The following is a 19,901-nucleotide window of genomic DNA, read 5'->3' as shown; positions in this document are numbered from 1 at the left end:
TGCAAGAACCTTTTATCTCAGTTTCCTAATGCAAAATAATAATAGCGTCTGTAAGTACACGTAGGCTGTATCATTTGTTGTAGCCTGTTTTCCATTTTAATGGTTTAGTGAGGAAAAAAAGACAATACTATTGAGAACTCACATATCAGATTTGCTGGTTGCAGACAAATGAAGGAGACGTTCTGGAGCCATCCATTTTAGAGGAGTAGGCTTCCGGATGGGAAAAGATCCTCTGGAGTGCATTTCACAGGCTCCTCCCAGGCCAGTTAGTTTAGTGGTAAAATTATGCTGAATAAGAACATTTCGTGCTGCTACATCTCCATGCACAAGATTACGCTCATGCAGATATTCCTGTGGAGGAATCAGAGTGGTTGTGGTCAGATATATTAACCATATTAAAGAGCAGAAAAGAAAAAGGCAGAGGTGAGATGATGTAATCAAGAAATATAAATACACATAAATAAATAAAGCATATTATGTTAACGTTGGGCTGTCATTAACACAGAAGAGCAGTTTGAACCAATATGGAGGTTGCTTCATAATACAGGAGAATTCATACATTGGCAGCATGAAATTCTATCAACAGTTCATCAAGAATGGACTAGTTGTATTTCTATACATAGTAGCACACCTAAGTAAAGAGGTATGTTTTCTAAAGTGTTCAGAATCCCCTCTCGTATTAAAAGAGGTATAGACTCCAGAGAGAGAGAGAGAGAGATAAAATTCTACCCTGTTCAAATCATTAGTAACACCTCATCTGGAATATGCAGTTCAGTTTTGGGCACCAATTCACAAAAAGAACATTGAGGAACTGGAAAAAGTACAGAGAAGGGCAACCAAACAGATGAGGCATGGAGTAGCTCAGCTATGAGGAAAGATTAGAGGAACTGAATTTATTCTCTCTTGAGAAGAGGAGATTAAGTGGGGATATAATCAACATGTAAAAATACATCAGTGGTTCATAAAGTGAACTCCAGGTAGAGTTTATCAGCTTGAGGAAATCACAGAGGACAAGGGGGCACTCTTTACATCTGGAGGAAAAGAGATCTAAGCTCCAAATGCGGAAAGGTTTCTTCACAGTAAGAGCTGTGAAAACATGGCATAGACTCCCTGAAGAGTTGTTTCTGGCCAGCTCAGTGGATTGCTTTAACAAAGGCCTGGATTCTTTCTTGGATACACAGAATATAACTAACATTTATAGGTAAAGTTGACCCACGGAATATCTGATTGCCTCTCAGGGGATCTGGAAGAAATTCTTTCCCCTGCAGGAACAAATTGGGTCATGCTTTGCTGGGTTTTTTTGCCTTCCTCTGGATCAACTGTGAGTATAGGATTATAACTTTTTTTTTATGGTTTAACTGGATGGACTTTTGTCTATTTTCAGCCAGACTAACTACTGTATGTAACTATGTAAGTGTAATACTGAAGAAAGCAAGAAGTGCATCATGCCATACTTATGGGGAGATTTTAACTCCAGGACTTGTAGACTTTTCCATGCATTGACCACAAACTGGGCCACCTGCCCATGATGGCTTAGTTCCATTTGATTAACTCTTCCTTGATACAAAGCATGAGCTCTGCCAAGTCTGAATGCAAGTCTCTAAGAAGCTCTGCTTGAATCTGAGGAATGTGGAATAACTAATTTAGTCTGCAGGGTTACAATTTGTTAGTGTCTAGAAACAGTGACCCCCCCACTGTTAAAGGGGATAAATAGGATCCCTGCAGTGGTGCATTGGTTGATGACCTCCGACCCGGAATTTTAAGAGGGGAAAAATATGAAGACACCATGGGCACATTATGAGCTGTCCACTTTCTGACCAGCAATGTTTAGGAATGAGGGACATCAGGGCTCCAATGCAAGAAACCATGAAGGGCCCCTTGTTCCCCAGCCAGGGGCCCTTCCCTCTGAGTCTTTACCTCCAAGCCCAGGGGTGGAACACCAGGGACGTAAGTGTGACCTTTACAACCCTAGTAGTACTCGGCTGGTGTCAGTAGTTTTTAATTATTTTTTTTTGTTATTTTTTTACCATTGTTTTGACAATATTATTTTTCATACTTTTTTAGGAGCCCTGTTGTGGGGTTTTGGTGAGATATCAGAGGTCTTTTTGAGACACAGAAAGGAGATTGAGGACAGGGCCCTCAATCTGTCTCTTCAGTCTTACCTGCACAGAATAAATGGACAAGAATAGCTTTATACAGATCTTCTCGTTCATTCCTTGTCTAAAATTACAGATTTATGATCAGTACTGATCACTGAATCTGTACAGTCATAACTGAAGCATAATAAACACAGTTTAGTAAGGTAAATTACATATTTATCAGCCTCTTCCCACTCTCCATCCTGGCAACTCCCCCGCAGCACCCGGTGGGAGAGGGGAGGGGGGGAACCCGGCAGCGCTGCAGGAGGAGGGGGGGCCAGGAGACAGTACAGGGGGGACCGGAGAAGAGCACAGGGGAGACCAGAGAAGAGTATGGGGGTTAGAGAAAAACACAGGGGGGACTGGAGAAGAGCATGGGGGAGGGGGAGGGGGGTGGAGAAGAGCACAGGGGGAACCTGAGAAGAGTGGGTGTTGTGGGATGGGAAAGAGCACAGAAGTTGCCAGGGAAGATCACAGGAGGGCCAGGAAAGACCAGAGGAGCCCTCGGGAAGCAGAAGGAAACTGGACAGGAGGGGCAGAAGGTGGATATAGAGGAACTGATGCTCTCCATGTTCCTTTTGTAGCTGCCGAATGCCTGCAGGACGGAGAGGAAGAAAAGCAGGCATTCAGCGGCTGCAGGAGGAACAAAGAGGGCATTGGTTCCTCAATATGCCACCCCTGACCAGTTGTAGAAGGGAGCCGCATGGGCCCCCTGAAGCTTGGGATGGGTTGCAGTGGTGACCCCTGTAGTTATGCCCCAGCTGGATATAAATAGATGTGCTTTAAAAGCCACCAGTTACTAATGAGGGCCCCATCTAAATTTTGCTATAAGCCTTGAGATTTCTAGATTTCTCTACTTTTAAAAAATCTTGATGAATTAATAAGAGCAAGCTTTTTCATCTCTGCCAAATCCATAAGTAGGATTACGTGCTCATCACTGTGTTCAGTACAGCATTATCTCCCCTCTGTACTATGCTTCCTGACTTCCAAGCACAATGCACAGCAAAGATTCAGCACATGTAAAAACACCATTTCTACTGTGCCTAGTGCTAACCTTGGTTTTTAAAGTTGGCAAAGCATGGAAAAACATGAAATCTGCAAGTCCACTTACCAGTGCTGACAGGATCTGTAGAGCTATAATGTAAACTTGGCACTCTGTAATGTCATAGAGTATTCCATGCATTGACATAACATCCTGAAAAGTAAAAGATAACATGGATAAATATAATTTATTACACATATTCTTGCACTCTTGTTAGCCAGTCATCATTTATTGCTCACCTGTGTAATGGGAGTGGGGTGTAGTGAGGATTTTTACATTCCATACAAGCATAACATTGTGATCTGTACAGGGTAGGGACTTTTTCTTCACTTTCTAATTTCTTTGTTCTCATATTGTCATTCTCTGCATAATTATCTACATTTTGTAACATCCCTGGGGCATGTGCTTTGGCTTTGCTCTCACAAGCCATGTGGTCAAGCATTTTGCCACCTTTTAAGATGTTTATGCTAGATATTCAGAAACGTCATTATTGCTAGGAGTCCAGTAACCACCTCAAGTGTGATGGGTTGCATTGTGTTGAAAAGAACTCTGCATGCTGCATTTTGCATGTTTTTTTTTTAAATTTTACCATTTAAGTCAATGGAACTGGATGTGTCTAAAACTCGTTCAGTTCGTAGTCGAACATTCAAAACCAGGGGACAATTCACTAAAGCGGTATCTTACCATATCCAAGTTATTTACACTACACTTTTTTTCTTTGTGAATGAGCAGTGGTACCATGTACCCCATACTCATTCACATAGGAGGGGTGGGGGTGGGATAGGGGGGCAGGATCTGGGGACCCCCTTGTTAAAGGGAGGATTCCAGATTCTGATAAGCCCCCCGCCTGCACACCACCACAAGCACAGGCCAGGGCTGCGGGGAAGAGGCCCATCAACATGGAGACAAGGTGCTTTGGGGGGGATGCCCCCCTGTCCCAAAGCACCCCCCCAGGGGTGCTCGCTCACCCCTCCCCCTTTCTTGACCTGCTGGGCTGCATGCTCGCATAAGGGTCTGGTATGGATTTCGGAAGGGACCCCATGCCATTTTTTTTATTTTGGTGTGGGGGTTCCCCACAAAATAAATACCAGACCCAAAGGATTTGGTATGGATGAGGGGAGGGACCCCATACCTTTTTTTTTTTTTCAAAATAACTCATGCGGTATTTTAGTGAATACCAACTTTTTTGGGGGGAAAAATGCTGTACTGAATACTTGGATGCGGTAAGATACTGCTTAGTGAATTGTCCCCATATTCCTTTAAATATCATGTCTGGACGGTCCCCTTAATTTACCTGAAAACTTGCACATCTGTGCAATGTATAGAACTTGCTGTTGCAAGACTGACATTTTTTTTAAATTACATTTTTATTTAAAAAAAAAGAAAAAAAAAACAGCGTGGAGCCCCCCCCCCCCCCTCAATCCATACCAGATCCTTTATGCCTGGAAGGAAGGTTAGGAGGGACTCCTCAGTAAACATTATTTTTAAAAAGTGCATGGGGTTTCCCCTGAATCCCATACCAGATCCTTTTGGTCTGGTAGGTCTTTATAGGGGAACCCCACCCCTAAAAAAGGAGGAGAAAAGGTTCCAACCAGCACCAGCACCTTGATCCGAGCACAGGCCTGGCAGGTCAAGAAAGGGGGGGGGGAAACGAGTGCCCCCCCCTCCTGAACTGTACCAGGTCACATGCCTTCAACATGGGGGGGTGCTTTGGGGCAGAAGATGCCCCTCCCAAGGCACCTTGACCCCATGTTCCATGTTGATGGGGACAAGGGCCTCTTCCCCACAACCCTGGCCTGTGGTCGTGGTGGTCTGTGAAGGGTGACTTATCGTAATCTGGAAGCCTCCTTTAACAAGGAGGCCCCCAGGTCCCACCCCCCCATGTGAATGAGTATGGGGTACATGGTACCACTACTCATTCACAAAAAAAAAAAAGTGTAGTGTAAAAAATTATAGTGGACAGTCATTGAAAAGTCCTTAAAAAAAAGACATGTAATCCATCGTCAATCCCATTGTCCAGTGTTATCACAATGCTGCCGAAATAAAAAGAAACCCAACACAGCCTGCAGACCCATCCGCACCCGCCGAGCACTCGCTGCAATCTGACATTTTCAGGTCAGTTTAAATAATTGGGCAGACCTAGAGGTGACATCACCACTAGCTCCACCCAATTGTGCTGTGATTGGCCAAAGCATTGTGCCTGACCTGTGGTTAGGTGCATTTCTTTGGCCAATCCCAAAGCACATTCAGAGTGTTGGGATTACAAAAAAATTACAAAAAAAAATGAATCTGTGCAGAGACATCATAAAATAACACAAGGAAGAGGATTAGCACACATCATTTTCCACAACCAGATTACTGTATGGAAGACAGGAATGTTTTGGTTCTTAAAGGGAACTTTCAAAATACTCAGGAAAGGAAAGCCTTTCGACTACAAATTATAACTCTGACAAAAGAGAAAACAGACTGAACATTGACCTGGATTTCCTGGCTTAGATGTATTACCATTCTTTCCTCTAGGACTGCATAGTCTAATTCTCTACTCTATCTAACTTTCTGGCTTTTATTATCATCATCATCTTCACATGTTTTCCCAAGTGGTTGTTGTCGTTGCACTGTTTATTCTCTCTTAACTTATCCATTAGTGCAAACAGAAAAGTATCACAGACAGTAAGTAACACAGATTGTGTTGCTACAAGGGAACCAGTATGGCTACAATCACTTGAAGATGATGGACACTTGAAGATCCTATTAACACACAATTGTCATCTCATGGCTATTAATAACTTTCCTGCTATCAGCACACCTTGGAACAATTGTAGTATACTCTTAGTAACTGTATCCCAATTTGTTTGTAAACTGTAACCCCAACTGAAAAAAGCAAGAAATGCAATACTTTTTTTCACTGCAGCATTTCACAATGCAGTATACCACATGGAATTGTACTGCGGTGAACAAACATGAATGGAATGGCATTTTGTGACATTCCAATAAAGTTGAAAAGAAAAAATCAGGAGATCAAAAGAAACTAAAATAAGAAATGGCTTTGTTGCCTGTTGTATGAGCATATTTTTTATTTTAAAATATGCACCTTAACCATTAATGCTGTAATTTTTTAGAGCGTTCTAAAATTAACATTAATTAACATTCATTTTTCTATAATTTTCTGCAATATTTTCTCTGTGTTTAAATTAGTACTTCCATCCCCTAATAATTTTGTTCGTACCTTTGTTGTTAAGAGTATTGCAAATACAATATAATACTTTTAGAAACAAAACTACCAAAACAAAACAAAACAAAACTACTAAATCTCTTACTTTGTGAAAGCTTTAAAGTAGAACTCCAGACAAAAACCTCTTTACATGTCCTTGTTGCTGATTTCCTACCTTCACTGAATATGTCATCCACCTTCTGGTTCACTCTAGTTGCTCTGAAATAGCCTATTCATTTTCAAATCAAACTATTAGATCTCTTAGTTTCCTGTTTGTAAGACTGGTGGCTGTTATGCCTCCTATATGCCTCCTATTCCCCCAGCAACTGGTCTTGGTAAATCCTTTTTGTAGTTCTTTCTCCAGGAAGCAGTGGTGTAATTCAGCCCCACTTGCAGCGGTGGGTGGACCAAGACTCTCAGACACATTCAACATGTACAGGCCTAGTGTACCCATCCACATTCACTACAATTCACTACAAATCCCTGTGGTTGATAGGAACTGTAGTTTCCTTTCATGGTCATGAAACTTCAATTAGACTTTTCTCCTAAATGGTAAGAATTTTCAAAATGTTATTAACTGTTTAGTGTTTTGTGTAGGGGGTGTACTAATGGGTAATATTTTTGCCTGTCCTGGAGTTCTTCTTTAAGTATTATTGCTAGAATCAACTTCTAAAAAGTCACCATATGAGGCAAGGATCTACAGTTGCAAGAAAAAGTATGTGAACCCCTTGGGATTACGTGGAGTTTTGCATGAATTGGGCATAAAATGTGCTCTGAACGTCATCTAAGTCACAACAATAGAAGAACACAGTCTGCTGAACATAATACTACACAAACATTAGATGTTTCCATGGTTTAATTGCACATAACATGTAAACATTCACAGTGCAGGGACCACTCCTCTTCACAAAACTGTTTCAGTGTAGCAATATTCTTGGGATGTCTGGTGTGAATCGCTCTCTTAAGGTCATGCCACAGCATTTCAATCGGGTTGAGGTCAGGACTCTGACTGGGCCACTCCAGAAGGCGTATTCTGTGCTGTTCCAGCCATTGTTTTGTTGAATTACTTGTATGCTTTGGGTCATTGTCCTGTTGCATCACCCATTCTCTGCGGAGCTTCAGTTGGTGGACAGATGGTCGTACGTTTTCCTGCAAAATGTCTTGATAAACTCTGGAATTCATTTTCCCATCAATGACAACAATCCGTCCAGCCCTGAGGCAGCAAAGCAGCCCCAAACCATGATGCTCCCTCCGCCATGTTTTACAGTGGGGATGAGGTTTTGATGTTGGTGTGCTGTGCCTTTTTTTCTCCACACATAGTGTTGTGTGTTCTTCCCAAACAACTCAATCTTGGTTTCATCTGTCCACAGTATATTTTGCCAGTAGTGCTGTGGAACATCCAGGTGCTCTTTTGCAAACTTCAAACGTGCTGCAATATTCTTTTTAGACAGCAATGGCTTCCTCCGTGGTGTCTTCCCATGTACTCCATTCTTGTTTAATGTTTTCCTTATTGTAGATGTGTCAACAAAAATGTTAGCATGTGCCAGAGATTTCTGTAGGTCTTTAGCCGACACTCTGGGATTCTTCTTTGCCTCATGCAGCATTCTGCGCTGTGCTCTTGCAGTCATTTTTACAGGATGACCACGCCTAGGGAGAGTAGCAACAGTGCTAAACTTTCTCCATTTGTAGACAGTCTGTCTTACCGTGGACACATAAACATCAAGGCTTTTGGAGATACTTTTGTAACCCTTTCCAGCTTCATGCAAGTCAACAATTCTTGATCGTTGGTCTTTTTAGAGCTCTTTTCTGCGAGGCATGGTTCACATCAGACAGTGCTTCTTGAAACCAGTAAACCCAAAACAGGTGTGTGTTTTTTAAGGGCAGGACAGCTGTCAGCAACATATCCAATATCATCACACTGATTGGAGTCAAGGTTGGCTCACTCTTGGCTCCAATTAGTTCTGGGAGAAGTCATTAAGCTAGGGCCTCACATACTTTTTCCTCCCTGCACTGTGAATGTTTACATGTTATGTGCAATTAAACCATGGCAACATCTAATGTTTGTGTAGTATTATGTTCAGCAGACTGTGTTCTTCTATTGTTGTGACTTAGATGACGTTCAGAGCACATTTTATGCCCAATTCATGCAAAACTCCACGTAATCCCAAGGGGTTCACATACTTTTTCTTGCAACTGTACAACTGATGGTAAAGGTTATATGTAGTTTGAAAACTGATGTAGCTAGTGAACACATGAACAATATGTTTTTCCTCACCCTGCGACAGTCCCAGAGAAACTGCAAAAGTGACCCCGGCTCCACACATTCCAGCACCATATAGAAAGGACTCTGATTAGAACAGCACCCAATAATGTCCACCAAGTGAGGGTGTGTGCCCAACCAGGCCTGAAATGCTGTTCTCTGCAGGAAATCACGTACATCGTTTGGTTCAGTATTGCCTGGAGATCATCAAAAAATATGGAGTTAAAAATGCTCAGTTGTAAAAATCAGCAAACGGGTCAAATTATTATATACAGCTACAATTATAGTACATTTAACTACAGGTGACGTTTAAGGCACAGGATAACCTATAGAACATTTCTACTGAAAGTGAAGAAACTCTTAACTTAATTTGCATAAAATCATCACATTTCTTGTTAATTCTAGTTACATTACCTCTACCATACACATTTATGTCTAAGAGCACGTTTACACTTGCTTCAAAATGTGGCATTGTCACTAAATAAAATGGTAAGCGTACAGTCAGTTTTACACATTGCATTTACTTTGCTTTTCTTCACTTCAAAAATTATACCCCATGTTGTTTTCCTGGTGCTTCAAAGCATCTCCAAAGCAGACATAGAAGTCTGTGACAAAGCTTTCTAACAGCACCTGCAGCGTTTGAGAGGCTTTTAGTCAGCTGTGGCTTTGTTTTGTTTTGGAGGTATCGCAGGTATGATATATTACCGGATGCACTGGGAAACCAACAAGCAAAACATCATCAGCAGTCACTTCTGGTTCATCTGTATATATTCTGGAAGTGTCTGATGCAGATGTCACATCTGGTGTGCAGCGTGGAGCAGCACGCAGGTGAGTGGAGTCTGGAGTAGAGTAACTAGCAGATGGCACATGTGGTGTGCAACAGTGGAACACTATAGTGGAAGGTGAGCAGAGACAGGAGAGAGAGGACTTAGCAACAGAGGATCAGCAGAGCTAGGGGACTGGAGCAGGAGAAATTAGCAATGTCACATTGGCATAGGAGCAATATAGCTGGAGGTGAGCGGGGGCCAGAAACAGGGGAGGATCAGCAAACTAGAGGATCAGCAGAGCTGAGGGTTACTACTGAGTGGGGGATCAGCAAAGCTGGGGGTTACTACTGAGCAAGGGATCAGCAGAGTTGGGGGTTACTACTGAGTGGGGCATCCGCAGAGCTGGGGGTACTACTGAGCAGGGGCGGACTGGCAACTCATGGGGCCCCCGGGCAATAGGGGATCATGGGGCCCCTGTGTCCTTGCCCAAACTCAAAAAAAGCCTATGAAAAAGGTACCAGGTATCATGGGGCCCCCTACTGACCCCGGGCCCTCGGCATGTTGCCGCAGCAGTTGAAGCAGCAGGTACTGTAATGTGTGTTAAAGTATAATTTTGCATACACCTACCTTTCAGTTGTTTCAAAACAATTTCTTTATCTTCGGAGAGGGCATCTTGCCCTTTCAGCCTTGTCTTGTAGAGGGGACCAAACCTTCCTTCCCCCATCAGCTGCATGGGTTGCCTAATTCTCTCCCGTGGTATCTCCAGTGCTAAAAGTGAGGGATTATTTGTTCTCAGCACATCCTCCAATGACAGTTCATCTAGTGAGATCCCTGAGTTTACAACTCCACGGTTCTCCTGGATCAGATGGTCTACATAGAGATACAATAGAAAGGTCAGTGTCCAGTGGAAGAGTGTATTATTTTGTGTGCAAAGGCATGTTAATAATATTCCCTAATATATTGGGGAATCTCGAGCATGATACTTGCTGCACTTTTAATATTGTGATTTCTTCCATGGGTAGAATTATGCACAAATCAAAGAGAAAAAAGACAAAAAAGCCATATAATGTATTTTGCTGGCACCCAGATCCTGCTCGTCTTACATGAAGCCAATTATCTTTAACTCACAAAATCTCTCTTCATCGGGGACCCAGTAAAATCCTAACACTGACGTACAAAGCTGTCCATCATACTGCCCCGAACTACATCACCGACCTAATATCCAAGTACCACCCAGCACGCACACTCCGCTCCTCACAAGACCTCCTTCTCTCTAGTTCCTTGGTCTCCTCCTCCCATGCCCGCCTCCAGGACTTCTCCAGGGTGTCACCCATCCTCTGGAACTCCCTGCCCCAACCCATCAGATTATCACCTACTCTCCTCTCCTTTAGGCGCACCCTGAAAACCCACCTCTTCAGGGAAGCCTACCCCACCCCCTGCTAGCTTGCCAACCTCCTCCACTCTTTTTACCACCCCATCCTCCACAGCTATCTCCTCCTGTGCCACCATCCCCTCCCTCCTAGATTGTAAGCTCGAAAGAGCAGGGCCCTCAATCCCCTCATGTTTTGCATTGCATTGTTATTGTTCTGTCACATGTTCTGTCCCCCTTTGTAATGTACAGCGCTGAGTGAACTATTGGCGCTTTATAAATACTGTATAATAATAATAATGCTATCCTCAGTCGCAATCACTATTATAAGGGTATTTGCACATCAGACATTCCTGGCAGAAAAAAAATGTGAGAATAGGCTAAATAGCATTTGCATGTATTTGTGTGTACATATATGTGCAGCACCCTCCTAGGAAAAATAATAATTTTTTTTTAGCAGGAGGCTGAGTAGCAGCTGGAAGGCTGAGAGGCTCTGCAGATCAGCTCTCTGATACCTCCCTCTGATCTAGAGACTTTGATAAGTTTCTAGAACTCAGTGGGCGGGGGTGAGGAGTGGCTGATCTGTATGCTTAGGGACAACAGACCAATCCCCAAGCAGGAGGCTTGGCATGGAGTTGGGACAGCATAGGAGAGCCTCCTCAGAGGGAGGGAGATTTCAGGTGGAATATGAGATGAGCAGTATGGAGTGTGGAGCCTAGGAGGGGGTCCAGGAGAGGGCCTACATACAGGTAAAGGAGCTGTAAGGGAGGATCTCTCAACCTCAACCATCCGCTGAAAGAGAACAGCCTGGGAAGCATGAAAGGAGCCAGCTCAGCGTAAGATCTGAAGGCAGCAACCAACCCACATGCTTGCAGGAGAGAACTGAGTTAGTAATCCCACACCTCCTGGGCTAGATAATGGGAGAAGGCATTCTAGTGGAAACCCTGACTAGCCCCCATCTGGGACTGTTCTATATTGGCAGTTTCTGGGCCCCCATTCCCTAAGTTGGCTGGGTGAAGAGGTGGTACACCTGGAGGGCTGGAGAGCTCTTCCAACTAAGAGACTTTGCTGCCTAAAGGATTTGTACATAGTTGCTAAATAGTTTGATCTCAGTTCACAGTTCCCTTTGGCATCCCATGCACCCATTAACCACATCCAAGTCATCCAGGTTTATAACCCCTAATAACCCCCCCAAAAAAAAACAACTCAAGGACTGTTTACGGTCTCCTGTGTGCAAGGTCTTAAGGAAATGTGTGTTGCATGACTGTGCAGGAATATAGCAGGATGCAGATCTTCAGCAACTCCTAAGGGGGCACCAGTACACATGTGAATATTCTTCTACCTTTATTTTAGTCAAGGGAGTGTGATGTATGTGTGTATTTGCACATTTATGCATGTATGTGCATGTATGTGCATAAAAATACTGATTTATACGCAACGCATGTTTGGATCAAGTAGAGGAGAGTACAACTGCTGTCTGTTGCCATCTGTGTCTCATTAGGGAGGTTTCTCTTTACTTCATGTCAAGAACAAGTGTCCCCATTGGAAGATTTCCCCTCCATTCCTGTTCTAGTGGCAAATCAAAATTTTGGATTTACCCCTCATTCCAGGTGACATTAATGACCAAACAGCTAATGGGGACACTGACAGCAAAAAATCTGACACTGGTTCTAAACCACCCTATTATAATCTAAAAAATTGACCTTAGGCATACTGTAAGCTGACCAAACTTCACCTTCCCTTCAGTGGGAAAGACCTATGTAGGTTCCAGGTTGTGACTTGGAGCTTAAATTGGTTTAATGACTCCCCCCCTAATCCCTTTTGACAGTGCTGAGCCGATCATCAACACCAGTGCTGCCAAATGACATGAAAAGTCATATTCTCCCCCATACCTGGAGCATTTCTCTTTGTACCATGTGGCAGAAAGGAGTGGTGTGGGAGCAAAGGGAAATTGAGTATGTGCTGCTGGGGAGGGGGGAAGCTATGTGCTCCCATTGCTTTTCCCTGCATGAGCAAAGAACAGGTTCACATTCAAATGTATAACCTACAGTAAATATCTGTGTGTCCAACAAAGTATATGAGAAAAGCTCTAACTATCCTGACTGTAGAAATTGCTGCATATTCTTGTAGATGCACAGCAGCCCAGTGCAGAGGCGGACTGACCATTTGGAAAATCTGGCACTGCCCGAGGGCCCGGGGTCAGTAGGGAGCCCCATGAGATGCCCCTGGTACCTTTTCCATAGGCTTTTTTGAGTTTGGGCAAGGACACAGGGCTCCATGATCCCCTATTGCCCGGGGGCCCCATGAGTTGTCAGTCCACCCCTGTTCCAGTGTTTTCTTTTCCCACAGCTGCAACCACCCACACAGAAAATGCGGGACATACAGGCAGGTGAAATTAATGGCACATTGCCTGCACTGGAGATCGAAGCTGCACCGGGAACTGCACTGTAGTGCCCAGTACGGGCTGCAATTTTTGGAAAGGTGCAGGGACTTTTTCTCTGTGTTTTGCGAGGCATGGCAGCCCATTCATTTGAATTGCAGCCTGCATGACATGCAGGCGTGAACTTAGAGCAGTGATATTTCTAACTTTGCCATAGCAATTTGGGAAAGTTGGGGAAATTAAGTTCATTCTATGCAGTCCAATCTTGATTCAGTGATGTGCGCGGGAGCCGAGTCTCTCTTAGCTCTCTCGCTCCTCATTGGCTCAGATACAGCAGAGGGAGCCATTGGCTTCAGCTGCTATTGATCAGAGCCAGTGACAAGGGAGCAGGGGGCGGGGCTGAGCCCTGTTTTGTGTGACTTGTGGGGGAAGGAACTCGGCGGGGGGAGTAGCCAGGACTGTTGGGGAACTCAAGAAGAGGAAGATCGGGGATGCTCTGTGCAAAACCGTTACACAGAGCAGGTAAGTATAACATGTTTATGATCAGGGCCAGTGCTAGACTATTTTGTACCCTAGGCAAGACCGGCTACTTGCACTCCTCCACCCCCCAAAAAAAATAAAACTTCAAAATAACTCCACATGCTAACGTTAGCTCCGTGTGGAGACTGACTGGGGAGATGGGAGGAAGTGATATTGCGCGCAGCATGGCTTGCGTGGCACCTCATTGGCTGGATACCTGTTCTTCACGGATTGGCTGAAATTTGCAGGAGACGGCTTTGTCTCCAGATAACATCATCCAGTTCTGTCTGAGGACAATGACACCATCACCCAGAAGTGACATTTTACACGTTGCTTCCAGGTCAATACAGGAAGGAGAGATCAGTGAACAGGTGTTCACTGATCTCCCTCCCTTCTACTGATGGCACCCACCATGCAGGTCCTATGGCATGGCAGGGCACATGGGGGTGTGTGGAAGAGATCTGGAGGCTGCACAGCTATTGGATCATTTCCACCTGACAGTCACCCTGTCAAATTTACACACACTCAAGGGGGGTTTTACACAACATCCCGCCACTATTGCTATGCTATGGTGGCAGTGCCTTTGCAGCATAATGGGGAGTGGTTGAGGGACAGTAAAAGTGTTGTGTTGCTCAGCCGCACATTTTTAATGTTCCTCAAACACAAGCATAAATAAGAACTAACGGGGCATCTCACTGTGCTTATGTAATCATCTATGTACAGCTTATGGCTGTATCTCTCTTTGTGTCTCATAAAACAGAAATTGTGAGCTTGCCTGTGCACTGGGTTCCCATTGCTGCCTGTGCCCACAGCCACCTCTCTATTGAATCACCTCCCACCGCTGGGCTACAGCCTCGCCTTCCACCCTCCGCAGTGGAGAAAGGGATAATCATTCCGCCAGTGAGAGATCATGAGCAGCTGCGGCCAGCTGCCACTGATCAGCATTGCAAAACACAACACGGCTTTAACTGCCTGCACCTGAAATTAAAAAGAGTCCTTCTCTGCTCTTTGCCTCCTGGGCCCCTCTGGTGAACTGATGTGGCCCAGGGAAAATATAATTAATGTTACAGCAGGGCCGGCTGTACTGCCCTACTGGTGGCCCTGGCTGTGCCTTCGTCCTAGGCAGCTGCCTAGTTTGCCTAGTGAAAGCACTGACCCTGTTTGTTATTAAAAAAAAAGCTTTAATATTACTGTAAATCAGTTACTCATGATTCCTCCTTTTTATTGGATTGGCTACCACTGTCTCTGGTACAAAAAATGCTTGGAAATGGAAAATTTGTGAGTAACATAGGAACAGGGAGTGAGGGGAAATCTTCCAATGGGTGCAACTGGTACATCTGGGTGAAGACTGTTTAAAAGGTGATATATTCCCCTTCTTTGGAGAGATCTGCGTTTACTTCCTGCAGTTCATTGTAAAATGAGCAGAGAGTTCTGGAAAAAAAAAAATGCCTAGAAAAACAAATGCCCATAAACTCACATGAACTCTTGTACAATAAGAGCCAATATGAGCATTTTTTATGATATATTTTCTGCCAGAGGTTCTGGCATTTTTTCTGCTCCTAGTGTGCTTGGACTGTTAAGGAAGAACCTGCTAAAAACTCATTTTTGGATAGATGGGTGTGAATTGATTGCTTGCTTACGTCTTTTATTTCTCTGTCTCACAGTGGCAGGCTGCCACAGTTGTTACAAGGAATTTCATACTCATCTTCAGATTTCATTTAATGTAATTCTGCAGACTGAAGCAGCAAGACGAAGACTAATAATTCATGGTGGAAAGAAAGCCGACCATGGAAATACATCTAGAAGACCTCAACTAACCCATTTATAACGGAGTACAGATATCTTTGTCTGCTTTATGCTCTTTAGGGATTACTCCACATTATACCTGCATTTTACCAGTTATTCACCACCAACGTTCTCCCACAAAGTTCAGTCTGTATTATACTGAATAGAGGAGAGGCTGGTCACATGACAATGACTGGTCAGGTGGCCAAACCCCAACCCCTTCCCCCCCAGTGTTTTGGTTTTTTTTTTTGCTTCATTCATTGGAATAAAAAGCATCCCACTTGCTTGAGAGTCCTGAAGCAAGTGGGATGTAAAGCACATTTATAAAGCTCATCACTTTGTTTTAACATATCATATACGCTGTATGCATCAATAGAAAAACACAGCACTGTAGCCTAAGAAAAGAAGGCACTTCTTTACTCCTCTCTTCTCCAAATTCACAGACTGACTAGAGACTGCACTGTCCACTATCAACTCTTTTCTACGAAGACCGGAAGTTCAGGGAAGCAGGACTAAGGGAGCAGGAGTCATTAAATTGACATTTTGTTTTTCAAATAGATTACTGGGTAATGTTTTATTTTATTGTGCTCAAAAATATGCTGAGGGTTTAATACTAATTTCAGAACTCCCAGTGAAGCTACAGATAACAAACAGCTTTCAGTGGGTGTTGGCTTTCAATCTGCTCGAGTGGCTTTTCTCAGCACATTTTCTTCTCCACCACTTATTTTTCACTTTCCTTTCACAATAGCTTTTAGTTATTGTACGCTTGTGAACTAAATAGGAATAAAGGATCCCAGGTTATGATTGAATGACACGTTATTAATGGGCTTCTGACTAACACAAACTTTTTTTTCTATGGTAACCTTAATAGGGGAATAACAATCAAGCTAGCTGTGTAATGTCATGAGTTTAAGAGACTGGATTACATCCTTTGGTGACTAAGAACAAAGAACAATTGTAAACCAAACAGCTTAGTATATTAATTGGTGCTCTAGGTTTTCTGACAAACTAACCCAAAATAAATGCTATAGTATTACTAAAAAACTCATTGGGGTTGATTTACTAAAACTGGAGAGTGCAAAATCTGGTGCAACTCCACATAGAAACCAATCATCTTCCAGGTTTTATTGCCAAAGGTTAATTGAACAAGCTGAAGTTAGAAGCTGATTGGCTACCATGCACAGCTGCACCAGATTTTGCAGTCTACAGTTTTAGTAAATCAACCCCATTCTGTCTTAAAGATATCACTTTTTCAATGAAAGAAAAACATAATTATCCTCACCAATCACATATGTGTATATACAGTAAATATAGTAAGGACAGTTGTCTTTCTATTGCTGTCTCTAAGATAAGCAGCTGCAATTGGGGTTTTTTGCAGGCAAGAAAAGTCCATACCACAGTTCATGTTTCAAACATGTGCCAACTTCCATGTGTTTCACGCATCCTAAATTTAGCTAACGTTTTCACCAATAAAAACAGGAAAACAATCCTAGCCATGCCCAGTACATACTATACATTTAAAGTGCTTGTAAACCTTTACATATACCCAGTGAAGTGGGTGGTCTTAAATGATACACACAGATGTAACAAATTCTGTATACATTGTACCTGCTAATCTGCAGTTTTCTCTCCTCTACATCCGTTCAAAGTCAAGAATTTGTAAAGTTTGTCTGAGAGTTCAGAAAAAAGGGGGCAGAGACCCAAAGTAACACACTGCAGAGCTCAGGGAGGAGAGCTCTGAGAGCTGATTGGAGGGAAGAGACACAGCCCCCTCCACAGAGTTGAGGCTGTAAATCTGCTGGAGTTCCATCCCTGTCACCAATTTTCTTTTGGTGTGAGGAAAACTTGTCAGAAATGCCTCATGCTGATAGGAGAGGAATGAAGCAGCAGACAAAAATGACACTTATTGCTTGAGATTGAGACAAGTACACACTATAGAGCAGGGGTCTTGAATTAAAATTTATGGAGGTTCAGTCAGAATAATTTCCTTCCAGCAGAGGTCTGAATCTCGTTAGCGTTATAACACATCACAGTCCTCTGGTACATTATGATCTTTAGCATACTTTTCACACTGTAGTCCCCTCTACATCACAGTCCCCTCTTTAATGAAGTCCCACAGTGTCCTCTTTTCTCCTTCACATCACTGCCCCCCTTAACATCACAGCGCCCCTTAACAAAACACAGTGCCCCTTAATACAACACAGCACCCCTTAACATAACACAGCACTCCTTAACAACACAGCAAATATATAGCAAAGATGGGATGTCTCTTTGCTGGACAGGGATGTCTCTTTGCTGGATGGGGATGTCCATTCTTTGACTGGGCTATCTCTTTGCTGGATTTGGATGTCTCTTTGCTGGGTCCAACTGGGCAAAGAGACAGCCCAGTCCAGCAAAGAGACATCACCGTCCAGCACAGAGACAGCCCGCCCAGCAGAGACAGCTCATCCAGCAAAGAGACAGCCGTCCAGCAAAGAGACAGCCCCTCCAGTAAAGAGACCGCCCATCCAGCAAAGAGACAGCCCAGTCCAGCAAAGAGACAGCCCGTCCAGGAAAGAGACAGCCCGTCCAGCAGAGACAGCTCATCCTGCAAAGAGACAGCCCATCCAGTAAAGAGACAGCCATCCAGCAAAGAGACAGCCCCTCCAGCAAAGAGACAGCCCATCCAGCAAAGAGACAGCCCATCCAGCAAAGAGACAGCCCTTCCAGCAAAGAAACATATCGTTCAGCAAAGAGACAGCCCGTCCAGAAGAGACAGCCCCATCCACTGCCTCTACAGACCTGTCACAGTGTGCCAGCAGGTGAAGAAGAGAGGCCGCTGTTGTCCCTTCAGTGCAGCGACCAGCCAAGGAGGTGTCCGTGTCAGCGGGGCTTCCTGCCGCTCCTCTTGTTTGCCCTGCTTTAGGCACAGCTACACAGCAGGAGGTGAGTGGCGGCCGCGGTCTGTATTAGCCACATCCACACTGCAGTCGCCGCTTACCTCCCACTGTGTAGCTGGGTCATCTTAAGCCTCGCGGCCCCAAGGGAGGGCACCCTACGGTGACGGTGGCGTGGATGCGGTCCAGATGGGACTGTCCCTTGGTCTGGTTCTGGATCGCTGTCCACCATTTAGTGACCACTGTTATAGAGAATATGCTTTGTTCATATTTCATGTCTGAGGTTTACTACCACTTTAAGGTCCTCTATCTCAAGATGTTGAATGTTGGGTTCAGTTCCAGTATTATACTGTGCAGCCAGTAAAAGGTCCAGCAAGTTCCTCCAGCAATCTCTTCCACTGGTTCCCATATGAATTCAATGTAAATTTTAGGATTAGTTGGATTTAGAGTTTTAGAATACATACTTTTTAGCAGGATTATACCATTTAAACAGATATTTGGAGCTCAAGCAGTGAGAGAATATCACCAAAGGACCTTCACAGTACTGGACCTTCTTACTGAGAATATAAAGGTAAACACAAATGTAATCACAGTGTTTTATTAACTGATTTACTCATATAACTAGATTGTTATAGGTCTTCTTTGCTTCATGCTCTCACACTGGGGATGTGCCAATAACAAACAGCTTGTGAAAGTGTTAAAATTGCTTGCTATTTCTCATATACAATTTTTAACATTTTATAAAGATTCCGCAGCTCTTGAAATCTTGTCCCATTTGCCCCTTGCTTATCTTTTAATGTGCATATAATTTGTACAAGTTAGATTAAAAGACTAGGCAGGTGTTGGCAGGCTCAGTGGTTAAGGGATCGTGAGAATAATGTGCAGATCTTTCATCTCACATTGCTACTGATAAGTGATTTGCCCATCTGTGGCAATGACTATGTTCTCTGTAGAGACAATCTTGCAGACATTAGAAACAGAGGATAGTTGAGAAAATGTTCCTTTGGTTTTTATCTTGAATGTCATCAGGCCTAGTCCTTACATCTTTACATATTTATAAAAAGGCTTGTTCAGCCTGAAGTTTAACCACTTTAAACTCTCGCTGCCTTAAAAGAACCAGTCAGAATGGCTGTTACCTTGAGTCCTGGTTCCCAACACTGTTGTCTGTCACTGCCTGTCTCCAGCAAGCCTTGCTAGTTATTGGGAATAGCACATCTTTGCAACTCAGTGACATGTCAACCCCAGGTCTAACAATGGCACCCTGCATCAAGGGGTAGTTATAGGTTGGGGCAGTTGCCGTTTGTCTGTACTGTTGATATATTAGTGAGGGGGTGCACTGTACCCCCTCTGCTGCCATTGTGCTATGTGCTGGGTGTCCAGTGCGCCCCTGTGCCTTTAAGGAGGGGTGGGCTTTCTCCAGGCTTACCTACCCTGAATCTATCCATTACTATACATGTGCTTCTACTATGGAGGATCTCAAAATTTATAGTGTTAGGATCTGCAGAATACTGGGGTGCCATGAAGAGGCTCTGCAGCTTACGCATGTGTTTGCAA

At 43.8% G+C, this 19,901-nt stretch overlaps 1 protein-coding gene across 1 annotated transcript in view; it reads right to left on the bottom strand.

Annotated features, from left to right (window-relative positions):
- The window catches only part of STYK1 (STY kinase 1), an 81,276-nt gene that overhangs the window by 19,512 nt on the left and 41,863 nt on the right, over positions 1 to 19,901 (bottom strand). The window contains exons 4-7 of the mRNA XM_089683223.1: positions 10,046 to 10,288; positions 8,667 to 8,848; positions 3,250 to 3,333; positions 143 to 351 (exon numbers count right to left, since the gene is read on the bottom strand). Of these exons, the coding sequence (XP_089539349.1) occupies positions 143 to 351; positions 3,250 to 3,333; positions 8,667 to 8,848; positions 10,046 to 10,288 (718 nt within the window). The remainder of the gene's footprint in view (positions 1 to 142; positions 352 to 3,249; positions 3,334 to 8,666; positions 8,849 to 10,045; positions 10,289 to 19,901) is intronic.

The sequence above is a fragment of the Staurois parvus genome, unplaced genomic scaffold (assembly GCF_062004578.1).
Source record: "Staurois parvus isolate SC_StPar_1 unplaced genomic scaffold, SC_StPar_1.0 ptg000303l, whole genome shotgun sequence".
Taxonomy (NCBI): Eukaryota; Metazoa; Chordata; class Amphibia; order Anura; family Ranidae; genus Staurois; species Staurois parvus.
This window is presented reverse-complemented; position numbering and strand designations above follow the sequence as displayed.